A 13168-nucleotide genomic window follows, 5' to 3' on the forward strand; every position below is an offset into this window, starting at 1 on the left:
AGACTGAATTGGCTGGAGATCTTCAAGCCAGCATGGATGGATCCATGTTTTCCAGGAAGGTCTTGGAAAAATAAGGGAAGTCAAAACAAAGATTTATGTCGATTCCAATGCTATGTCTAAATATTTTAGAGCAAGACCAGTTCCATACTCCCTATTGAAAAACTAGAGTCAGAAATGGAATGCTTGGATAAGGTGAGCATAATAGAACCCACACAATTCACAGAGTGGGCCACATCTGTTGTTCCAGTTCTCAAGCCGGATAAGTAATTCTGGCTTTGTGGAGACTATAAACTTTCTGTTAATAGGGCTTCTAAACTTGACAGATCCATGCCCTGGATTGAAGGTCTACCCCAGATTAACTGGTGGCCAAGCATTTTCTAAGTTAGATATGAACCATGCATATCTCCAACTTGAATTAGACAAGCCTTCCCAGACATATATGACAATTAATACACACAAAGGCCTAAATGAGTACATTCATATGCCCTTTACGGTCTTGTCCACATGCGCCATTTCCAGCGGGTCATGGAGAACATACTCCAAAATTCACTCTCTAAAAAATCATGAATTCTGCAGCTCTTCCAACTTCAGTGTTTTCTCAGCTCACAGCCTAAGCTGATGTCATTATGGTATGGGCTTGACTGGCAATGTCCTTTTATTGTTCCTTAGGTGGCTTGGATGGGAGTTGTTTATTTTTACTTTGGGAATTTTGATAACTGCATTGTTAGGAGGAAGAAAAAACTGGTTGGCAGGTCAGGTGACAAGTTTTTTCATTTTCAGTTCTGAGCTACAGTTTAATTTTAAGAAGGGACAGCCAGCTGAAAAGAAGTGTTTTATATCCCTGTTTATTTTGTAAATTCTGCTGGTTATCTGAAAGCAAGGTCTTGACTTCCTGCAGTAAAGATTCTGCGGTTGGTGGCTTGACCAGAGTGTCTCCTCCAGGGGTTCTGAGAAGCTGTTTTGACTTCAAACTGTTATGAGTGAATCCAGAGAACTGCAGACCTCAACAAAGGACTCAATTTCCAGTATCACGTGAGCGTTAGTCTTTGCTGTGTTGAACTTGTTTAAAGGGTTTTGTCCATGGAAGGTATTGGTTTTGATTGGAACACATTCGATATATTTGTTAAGGATATACATTATAGTGATCATTTTGGTTTCTTGTTTGTAAATGATAAAAGTTCTTGCTAATCTTCTTACTATACATTTTAGCTATATTCTTAAATAAATTTTGTTTGACAAAAGGTCCCTAGTAGGTCATTTGAATCATACCTGAAGTGAAACCGATCATGCTTACCCTGGCCAAATTCAAGATGCAAAACTTATGATTCAGGCGGGCTCCATGCATCACTTTGGAGTTTCTGACCTAAACTATAACAAGGGGTATGCTCAGAGGGAACACCACTGCAAACTTGAGCATCCTTGAGACTGTGTGCCAATAGGGCTGAGCACCACTGTTTTAAGCCATTGGATGGCATTGGACGTGAACTGAACACCCAACATGCCAGTTTAAAAAGGGTAATTCAACCCTCGTCTCCACCACCCAGCAAGACCTGATTCTGGTCCCCCCCCACTGCCGCCACAGCCTTCTCTCTGCCAGCCATCTAAAGTTATAGCAATGAAGGTGTGGATTCCTGAGCAGTGGCTCCTTGATGACAGCCACTATTCCTGATGGGGGAGAGCTGCAGCGCAAGGCAACTGTGCTGCAGACTTTGATAAGATATTAGTAAAAGATGGGCAATATCTGTAAGGAGTTACGAAGAGCCTTCAGGTTTATAAGCAGGAGCTGCACATCATAAATCCTGCCAACTCCAGGAGATAGCCTTCTGACCCTTCCTCCACATGGAGTGTGGGGGTGGCTCAGAGCCAGTCAGCTCAATCTCTGTCAATATCCTACCCCCAAGATTATTGGTGGATGGGTACTCTGGTCTCCTCCAAAAGTATCGGGTAATCAGGAGAGTGCAGTTCAGGGTCTCACCGTACTCCCAGTGCCAGGTCGTCAGACATCTCAAGAAACTATTTCTGTTGTAACACTGACGCTAAAGTAGCAGAGGGGGAAAGGGGGCCCTCTCCTTCCCCATCGCTGCCCAGCGACCCATTGGGCAGGGGTCATTGCAGCTATCGGAAGGTTGGTGGGCACCTCAAGGTCACTGCAGGACACAGGAGAGAATGCACTTTCAGGTGTCACAGCCATGCGACTACCAGAGGTACCCAGCTTGGATGACCATGGCAGTATGTCTCTACTCTTAGACACCTCGTCAGGGTGGAAAGATGGTTTCCAGGTAGGAAATGCCACATGCTTCTCATCGCAGGAGGAAATAGATCTGAAGGTACAAGTTGTAAAATCTCCCTCCAAGAACCAAGGAGACCTCCATAATACTTGGGTATTCCTTATCTTCTTCCTGGAAATCCACTCTCTGGGACTTTAGGTATGACAGGCTCAGGGGCAGGGAGGGGGGTGGATGCCACGCTGCTTCAACGAACTCTGGGTCAACTCTCTTGGGGCTGCGTGGTTCTGCGTTGGATCCAGGGTTGGGCTTGGGGGTTGACACAGCTTTTACAGGCTCAACAGCAGGGCTGGGAGTGTTGGATACATGTGAGCCCACCCCAGCATTTTTCACTCTTCTTGGCTATTTTGCTCAAAGGGTACATACCCTCCACCAGTCACAAGACAATGAAGGGTATCATCAATATAAAGGCAGGACTTCATTTCCACAAAGACTGTTAAGTGTCGCATAAGAGTCTGGCACCTAAAGCATTAATGTGGTACTGAGCACTACTGCCCAAACAGTGATATGAGACAATCACATGCCCCACATCTAGGGGTCAATGTCGTGCTGTACAGAGCTGTGTGTAAAAGCAAGTATGGAGACAGCTCCAAGCTTGAACCTTTACTGTACCTATGTATATAGTTTCTAATAGTTAATGAATATTTATAGTTGAACTACTTAAGACCATGAATAACTTAATAAGACCTATCAAACTATGCCCAATACCTTACAACAGTCACTTCTACCATACTGTCATAAACAGATGCATTTGCGATAGTAGATTGATGATGACAAGGCTAGATAGGTTTTCCCTCTTGTTGGTTCCCTCACCATCTTCTGCAGACCCAGTGTATCAGTCATATCGATTAGGACTCAGTCAATAGTGGTACTACTAAGCCACTCATGGTGATGGACATTGGAATCCACTGCCTGAATACATTCTGTACCCATGCCACCCTCAGTGCTCCTTCCAGGTGGTGTTCAACATCAGTTGAGGGGTTGGATGGTGTGGAAACTAAATATCTGGAGAACCTCATCTAATTCAGATGCTAACTATAGTGCATGCTAAAAGCACCCATTGAAATCATAAAGCAGATTTAACAAGACAGGTAAGCTTATCCTGCAGTAGCAATTTGGTCATGATGCATTTAATACTCATTTACTTTTACAGATTAAATGGATAAAGAAGAACAAATTCAAAGGAGCTTTAGTATGGACACTTGACTTTGATGATTTCTCCGACCATTGCAAACAGGGACCATATCCTATAATTAGACTGTTGAGCCAAAAGCTTTTAACAGATTCGGGTAAAATATTTATCATTACTACAACTACATTTCAGTAATTTTACTAATGGGTTCTGTATATATTGATGAGATTACAACAAGGTAGTAATAATATTCCCTGTTACTTTGAAACATTGCATCATCTGAGTCTTAAATAGCAACTGCAGTACTTATACAGGCAAATGAATAATGAAAGATTATTATCATACAGTGTAAACAAATGGCAAAAACTCTGGAGCCAAAAATCTACGACCGACCCTTTGGGTGCTCCCACATCATTCTGGCATGTGTATTGTAATTTTATCATTGAGATTCCATAAGACTTTATATGAGATGGAGCCTTTAATTATCCTTTACAAGGAAAGTGGTGTAGGAAGTTGGTCTCACAATACTGGCACTCAATGAGTACCTCACCAGTGCTTCATCTCGACCGTAGGTTTAAACCACTGGACAGCAATAGACAAAATACCCTTAGGACTTAGGAGTTTAGGCCTGAAAATGGACCATAGAATTGGTATGGATTTTTGGGGCAGTTTTTGTATTTCTTTGTTGGGTGAGAGGACTAGTAACTCTCCTGATCCACAAGGGACCTAGACTTTTCCAGCCTATGAGGACAGGAGGGGCCTGAGATGTGTCCCATTGATTAAACCTGTGATCCATGGCAGGATCTGCACCTAAGGTTCCAAGTGGGCACTGTGACATTAGTGTACCTTTATGAAGGGTTTTTTAAAAAAATCGTGATCTCTGCAGCTCTCACAACTTAAGTGTTTTCTTAGCTCACAGCCTAAGCTGACATTTTTGATTTGATTTATTATTGTCACATGTATTAACATACAGCGAAAAGTATTGTTTCTTGTGCGCTATACAGACAAAACATACCATTCCTAGAGAAGGAAACGAGAGAGTGCAGAATGTAGTGTCACAGGCATAGCTAAGGTGTAGAGAAAGATCAACTTAATGCAAGGTAAGTCCATTCAAAAGTCTGACAGCAGCAGGGAAGAAGCTGCTCTTGAGTCGGTTGGTACATGACCTCTCAATTTTGTATCTTTTTCCCGAAGAAAGAAGGTGGAAGAGAGAATGTCCGGGGTGCGTGGGGTCCTTAATTATGCTGGCTGCTTTGCCAAGGCAGTGGGAAGTGTAGACAGAGTCAATAGATAGAAGGCTGGTTTGCATGATGGATCGGGCTACATTCACGACCTTTCGTAGTTGCTTGCGTTCTTGGGCAGAGCAGGAACCATACCAAACTGTGATACAACCAGAAAGATTGCTTTCTATGGTGCATCTGTAAAAGTTGGTGAGAGACGTGCCAAATTTACTTAGTCTTCTGAGAAAGTAGAGGCGTTGGTGGGCTTTCCTAACTATAGTGTCAGCATGGAGGGACCAGGACAGGTTGTTGGTGATCTGGACACCTAAAAACTTGAAGCTCTCGACCCTTTCTACTTCATCCCCATTGATGTAGACAGGGGCATGTTCTCCTTTACACTTCCTGAAGTCAATGACAATCTCCTTCGTTTTGTTGACATTGAGGGAGAGATTATTGTTGCCGCACCAGTTCACCAGATTCTCTGCCTCATTCCTGTACTTTGTCTCGTCATTGTCTGAGATCCGACCCACTACAGTGGTGTCGTCAGCAAACTTGAAAATAGAATTGGAGGTGAATTTAGCCACACAGTCATAGGTGTATAAGGAGTATAGTAGGGGGCTGAGAACACAATTTTGTGGGGCACCGGTGTTGAGGATGATCGTGGAGGAGTTATTATTGCCTATCCTTACTGATTGTGGTCTGTGAGTTAGGAAGTTCAGGATTCATCATTTGTTACCGGCTTGACTGAAGATGTCGGCTGGAATTTTACCGCCCCACCCACCACGGGAAACGGAGCAGGCAAGGGGCAAACAATGGGAAGGTCCATTGACCTCAGGTGGGACTTTACGGTTTTGGGACGAGCGAGGGCATAAAATTCCACCCGTCCTTTTATTGCTACTTCAATAGCTTAAATGGGGGTTGTTTATGGGGGTTATTTATGTTTACTCTAGGATTGATTTTATGGCCCTGCATTGTTAGGAGAAAGGTCATGGGTTCTGATCAGGGATTTGTTTTCGTTCCCAGGGAATTCAAGGTTTCATTTTCTGTTTTTGGCAGACTGCAGTATTTTTATTTAGAAGTCTGGACACCAGACTGAAAGCAGTTTCTCTCTCTCCCTGATTTTGGGAAATTCGGCTGTTCAGCTGAAATTCTTCCTGGAGTAGAAAATCTGCTGTTGGTGGCTTGACCAGAGAGTCTCCTTGGTCTGGGAAGCTGTTCTGACTTCAAACTGTTCTGAGTTTATCGAGAGAACTGCAGACTTAATCCAAAGGTCTCAAGTCCAGTATCACGTGAGCATTAGTCTTTGCTGTGTTAAACCTGCTGTGTTAAAGGATCTTTTGTCTATGGGATTAGTTTGATTGGAACACATTAAATATATTTGTTAAGGTTTAAACATTATAGTGGTTGTTCTGTTTCTTGTTTGCAATTGATAAAAGTTCTTGCTAATTTTCTTACTGTACATGTTACCTATATTCTTAAATAAACTTTGTTTGATAAAAATACCTAGTGGGTCATTTGAATCATACCTGAAGTGAAACATCACATAATTATCCCCCTTTAAGAGGTCCTTGCCTTAAGCATCCGAGCCTCCTGATATTACGACACCCACCCTACCCCCAAAAATATGCTGCCCAATGAATAGTCAGACTACAGAAACAATTCATGATAATCAGGTCATTGCATACTGCCTGTATAAGTACTAAGTAGCCTGGGTAATCCACTTTTGGGTGCTCTCCAATTTAAAAAACATCAGGTGTTTTCTCCAGGCTACTGCATGCAACATCTAGCTTCATAACAGATGTTATTATCTAGGGCAAAATTTGCCAGTAGAAATTTCAGTACTCAAAAGCAATTATATTCGCGAACTTGTTTTACAGTTACTCCTAGGGAGTCCTTAATTGCTTATAAGAATTTATATTAACTGACAACTTTAGTTAACTAGAATAGTTTAAATGAAGGAAAGTAATTAATTCTTGGATCAGCTAATAGTATTTTCTCAACTTATAAGCTCTTACAATAGCCTCTGCACTGTTTCATGCATGTGTAACCATCTTCAAATAGTAATAAATCTGGAACAGAACAATTGCAATTCAGGGATGAGAAAATTCAGTTTGGCAAATTTCCAATATTGCCATCTTGGTATTCCATAATTTTAGGGAAATGTTTTCCAGCCTTCAGGACTAGTCCAACATATGGGCCTTTTAAAAAAAATCGCAACTCTGCTGTCAGTCAGTGAGAGCAAGAACTGAACAAAGAACAAAGGAAATTACAGCACAGGAACAGACCCTTCCGCCCTCCAAGCCTGCACCAACCATCTGTGCTGCCCAAACTGATCACAGAGCTGTAACGGAAGGAACAGCAACCCCCTTTGAGTAGCTGCATCTCCAATCACAGAATCTGTCTCTACCCATGCTGCTGCTCCAGTTCCTCCAATAATATGTTGCTGCTCTTCTGCTCTGGCTAATCCTCCAGGAACCGGAATTTTACCGGCCCGCCGCCCACCACAGGGATCGGAGCATGGGAAGTTCTGTTGGCTTTGGGCGGGATCTTACGATTTCGGGACGAGCGAGGCCATAAAATCCCGCCCAGGATCTATGATGGGAGAAACTGTAAGAATGGGAGGGAGGACACCTGTGATTGGAGAGGTGGAGTCGTGTACATGGGGGAGATAGGGAAACTGAAACCAAAACAAAACATTTCCTTGAACTGAAGAGAAAGAAGCAATTCTCTTCAGAGTGGAGCTTCACATTTTGGGAATCATTGGATAATTGATACTTCCTACCTCACTTTAGAATATTTATTTTTATTATCCTTATGGAGTTATGTGATTTTTATTGAGGGTCAGAGGGTGCTGTTTCCAACAGACACCAGGGAGAATGCCCTGAGGCGAGTCTTTTTAATTATTTTATAAATAAACAGTCCCTACCCTTTCCCTGTACCAGTTACAAAACCCTTCAATTTCAATATAAAAGAGAAATATGAGAATTGGATTCTCAGCACAATCATTGACGCATCAAAGAACAAAGAACAATACAGCACAGGAACAGGCCCTTCGGCCCTCCAAGCCCGCGCCGCTCCCCGGTCCAGGATTGAATCCTGAATCCAGGATCCCCGCCCAATTTTCCAGCCTATCTACATACCAATATCGTATCCACCGAGCTGTCCCTCACAGCTACGATGCTTTGTTCATTACAACCTATTAACTCACCCCCACCCCCCCATTCCAGACCATGTGATCTCCAGGGAGAGGCGAAAACCCAGAGTGAAAAACCCCAGGGCCAATATGGGGAAAAAAATTCTGGGAAATTCCTCTCCGACCCCCTGAGGCGATCGAAACGAGTCCAGGAGATCACAATGGCCCTGATCGGAAAATGCTTCCCAACCCTAGTCATTTCCACTTCCACGAACACCATATGAATTCCCTGCCCCCGAGACAGGTTCCTAACTATCCGCAGTCTCGCTCTGTACTGGCACCAGCAAGATGATCATAGAATGAAGCCTTGAAACGAGAAACAAGGAACAATTAGCCCGCGCCGCTCCCTGGTCCAAACTAGACCACTCTTTTGTATCCCTCCATTCCCACTCCGTTCATATAGCTGTCTAGATAAGTCTTAAACATTCCCAGTGTGTCCGCCTCCACCACCTTGCCCGGCAACACATTCCAGGCCCCCACGACCCTCTGTGTGAAATATGTCCTTCTGATATCTGTGTTAAACCTCCCTCCCTTCACCTTGAACCTATGACCCCTCGTGAACGTCACCACCGACCCGGGGAAAAGCTTCCCACCATTCACCCTATCTATGCCTTTCATAATTTTATACACCTCTATTAAGTCTCCCCTCATCCTCCGTCTTTCCAAGGAGAACAACCCCAGTTTCCCCAATCTCTCCTCATAACCAAGCCCCTCCATACCAGGCAACATCCTGGTAAACCTCCTCTGTACTCTCTCCAAAGCCTCCACGTCCTTCTGGTAGTGTGGCGACCAGAACTGGACGCAGTATTCCAAATGCGGCCGAACCAACGTTCTATACATCTGCAACATCAGACCCCAACTTTTATACTCTATGCCCCGTCCTATAAAGGCAAGCATGCCATATGCCTTCTTCACCACCTTCTCCACCTGTGACGTCACCTTCAAAGATCTGTGGACTTGCACACCCAGGTCCCTCTGCGTCTCTACACCCTTTATGGTTCTTCCATTTATCGTGTAGCTCCTCCCTACATTATTCCCACCAAAATGCATCACTTCGCATTTATCAGGATTGAACTCCATCTGCCATTTCCTTGCCCAAATTTCCAGCCTATCTATATCCTTCTGTAGCCTCTGACAATGTTCCTCACTATATGCAAGTCCTGCCAGTTTTGTGTCGTCCGCAAACTTACTGATCACCCCAGTTACTCCTTCTTCCAGATCATTTATATAAATCACAAACAGCAGAGGTCCCAATACAGAGCCCTGCGGTACACCACTAGTCACAGGCCTCCAGCCGGAAAAAGACCCTTCCACTACCACCCTCTGTCTTCTATGACCAAGCCAGTTCTCCACCCATCTAGCCACCTCCCCCTTTATCCCATGGGATCCAACCTTTTTCACTAGCCTACCATGAGGGACTTTGTCAAACGCTTTACTAAAGTCCATATAGACAACATCCACGGCCCTTCCTTCGTCAACCATTTTGGTCACTTCTTCAAAAAACACCACCAGGTTAGTGAGGCATGACCTCCCTCTCACAAAACCATGTTGACTATCGTTAATGAGTTTATTCCTTTCTAAATGCGCATACATCCTATCTTTAAGAATCTTCTCCAACAACTTCCCCACCACGGACGTAAAGCTCACCGGCCTATAATTACCCGGGTTATCCTTCCTACCCTTCTTAAATAACGGGACCACATTGGCTATCCTCCAATCCTCTGGGACCTCACCTGTGTCCAGTGACGAGACAAAGATTTGCGTCAGAGGCCCAACGATTTCACCTCTCGTCTCCCTGAGCAGCCTTGGATAGATTCCATCAGGCCCTGGGGATTTGTCAGTCTTTATATTCTCTAACAAACCTAACATTTCCTCCTTTGTAATGGAGATTTTCTCCAACGGTTCAACACTCCCCTCCGAGACACTCCCAGTCAACACATCCCTCTCCTTTGTGAATACCGACGCAAAGTATTCATTTAGGATCTCCCCATCCTGAGAGGGAGGCCAAGTTGGTGGATAATCCAGTGAGAGAGAAAGAATATGGGAGGGAGGGAATGTGGGAGGAAGGGATAGACACTGAGGCAGATGGAGCGATTAGGGGAAGGAAGGAGGCCTCTCAGGGTGAGAGAGAGAAGATGTGGATAGCAGGCAACATTGCTCACACTTCCAGTCTATTTATGTTTATGATTTCCCAACACTTACAAAACTCTTTACTTTTCCTTCTAAAATCCTCCTGGGCCTGACTTTCAAGTATATAAATGCTGCTGGAACAACAATAATAAAAGAAAAAGTTAAATCCTTTCCAGTTGCTTTCATCCTCTTACATATTTGTCGATATGAGACTCCCTCTTATCACTCCTGCACTCCAGCACTCCTTCCTCTTCTTAAACCCCCCGCCCAGGTGTCATACCTCAGTAGGGTTCGTGGTTCATGTTCTGTTTCTTTATAATGAAATTATTGTAAAGTCAGCATCCCAGCCAGGTCAGGTGGCTGTTAGATTTTGAGACCAATAATAAGCCCAACTATATTCCTCTCACAGAACTTTTACAACTCCGCCCATTTGAAGAGGCCTAGAAGTAATTCCATTTCACCACAGATAATTAAAATTTTTCAGCCCATTATGCTGCAGTGAATGTAACTTTGCACTATAATGTACGCATGATTCAGCGTCACAAAAAGGTATTAGACCTTTTTGTCTTTGACCATCTCAGCCTTCTCCAAATGTCCCCAACATCACAGATCCCAGCTTTCAACCAATTTGATTCACTCCATATGATATCAAGACGTGGCTGAAGGTACTAAATGCTATGGACCTTGATATTCTAGCAATAGTACTCAAGAATTGTGCTTCAGAACAGTAGCAGATCAGAGGCTGGGAATCCTGCAGCAAATGGTTCACCTCTTGGATCCCCAAGGCCTGTTCATCATCTACAAGGCACAAGTCAGATGTGTGATGGAATACTGTCTGCTTCTCTGGATGAGTCCAGCTCCAACAACATTCAAGAAGCTCGACACTATCCACTTAATTGACACCCCTTCCACAAACATTCACTCCCTCCATAATCAATGAACAGTGGCAGCAGTGTGTACCATCTGCAAGGTGCACTGTGGGCTTATCAACACCAGAGGGACTGCGGTGGTTCAAGAAGGCCGCTTACCATCACCACCTCAAAGACAATTAAGGATGGGCAATAAATGCTGACCATAGCCAGTGACGCACACATCCTGTAAAAATGAATTTTACAAACCTCTCATCCCTGTGGATTAACGTGTTAAATTTTCACATCCTAGATGTCTGGTCCTCAGAATTCTTCCTTGACATAGATAACCTGGAATATTCACCAGAAGATCCACTGATTTTGTGTACCTAAATCCCGAAATCTATAAAGTTTTGTCTTTCTTTACTAGGTTTGCAGATAGGCCCCTCAGCAGTGAAAGTGTTCATGGCAGTCGTGACCGTAATTATGACAAATACTGGTGCTGATGGGAATTGATGCTGCAACAAAGAAGATATGCCTACATTGATGCAAAATATTCTTCTAGATTCTGCCTCTATACTCAGGGTCAACATTTCATGAGTATTGCCTGGATGATGACTGTAACAATTGTGACTTTAAAAAAAAGGCATTGGAATGGTAAGAAATCTGGTTGTTTATTCTAGGAATAATCTGATCCTTCCAGGTTAATCAGAATATGTTCAGGAATGAAAATGTGGTAACAAACCCAGTAGTAATAAACCCAATGAAACAGGAAGACAGTCCTCCGGTAACCAGAAGATTCTTTCAGACCAAATTCATACAATGTGTCACTAGAAGATACTTCCCCAAAGTTACTTTTTGTTGAATTGGATTTAGCCAAACTGTAGCTTGATTACTAATTTAAGCTTAGTATATATTTTCTTCCTAGTCCATTAACAAATCCTCAAACATAAGGTTTTATATTTCTGTAATATCAGTAAATTAGCAGAAACAATCAGTCAGTCGATAAAGTTATTATTTACAGCTATGGTATAATGACCAAATGTTATATTTGGATTATTTTCTTACTATGCCCACATAAGGCAATATGATTAAAAATATTAAATTTGGTGTTCAAGTTTAATCTATTATCTCAATTTATTAAAATGAAAATATATCAATATTTGCTTCATTCAAAACCTGAATACTTTGAATTTTTAACTATCCAATTTTTAGGTTTGGAGCCCTGATATTACGATGCATGATCTTTATTACATGTAATGTCAAATTACAAATTCTGCTCTGTATTAAATAAAATTAAAACTTTCTGCAAACTGGAGAGAATTTCCTTATTGATTTTTTAATTAAATACTTTTAGAAATAGTCATTTGGATGGAGGAGATTGTCACATCAGTATAAAATGCCACTATATATGGCACCCAGGTACTCCTCTGAGCCTTCTTTATCAGGGCTTCCCTGCAGCCCTATTCAGTAACCAGGGCTTCGCTTCGCTGGTACTGACTCTCCTGAAACTGATCTGCTGTTCACTAACTTTTGAACTGCTCTGGAAACCTATCAAAATACTCCAATTGAATTAAAACATTCCTAACTCTGAACTATTTCACTGTTCCTTCACTGTTGCTGAATCGAAGTCCTGAAATTTCCTTTCCAACAGCACTGTGATTGGCCCATGATTCACCGTCACAAAAAAGTTTTAGACCTTTCTGTCTTTGACCACCTCGGCCTCCTCCAAATGTCCCCAACATCATAGATCCCAGCTTTCAACCAATTCGATTCACTCCATATGAGATCAAGAAGTGGCTGATGGTACTCGATGCTATGGGCCTTGATATTCTAGCAATAGTACTCAAAAATTGTGCTTCAGAACAGTAGCAGATCAGAGGCTGGGAATCCTGCGGTGAGTGGTTCACCTCCTGAATCCCCAAGGCCTGTTCATCATCTACAAGGCACAAGTCAGATGTGTGATGGAATACTGCCCGCTTCTCTGGATGAGTCCAGCTCCAACAACAACATGCCGGGAGAGATCAGTAAAAGATGTGTTTGGGCAGCATGATTTTCATAATCTCAATCTGCCAGTTGGAAGGAAGAGAGCATGCCGGGAGAGATCAGAGACGCTGTCATTGTGATTGGCCCTGCACCAGATGAACTGTGGCAGTTCATCAAGATTGTTCACCTTCACAAGGGCAATTAGCAATATGCATAAAGGCTGGCATTCCCAGTGATACCTACATCCCATGTAATATATTTTTTAAAATAAATTATTTCATTCACAGTTATTGCAGCATTATTGCATTATCTCTATATACAGTTATTTGCTATGCGAAGCAGAAACTTGTAACTGTATATCACCTCTTAGTATG

The 13168-nt window shown here is 42.9% G+C and overlaps 1 protein-coding gene across 1 annotated transcript in view; it reads left to right on the forward strand.

Moving 5' to 3' along the window:
- LOC144511730 (acidic mammalian chitinase-like) overlaps nt 1-3612 on the forward strand; it is a 42618-nt gene extending 39006 nt beyond the window's left edge. Inside the window, exon 9 of the mRNA XM_078241954.1 lies at nt 3439-3612. Within this exon, the coding sequence (XP_078098080.1) occupies nt 3439-3612 (174 nt within the window). The remainder of the gene's footprint in view (nt 1-3438) is intronic.
- The last annotated feature ends 9556 nt before the right edge of the window (nt 3613-13168 follow it).

This window comes from Mustelus asterias, chromosome 25, assembly GCF_964213995.1.
Source record: "Mustelus asterias chromosome 25, sMusAst1.hap1.1, whole genome shotgun sequence".
In the NCBI taxonomy this organism is placed as follows: Eukaryota; Metazoa; Chordata; class Chondrichthyes; order Carcharhiniformes; family Triakidae; genus Mustelus; species Mustelus asterias.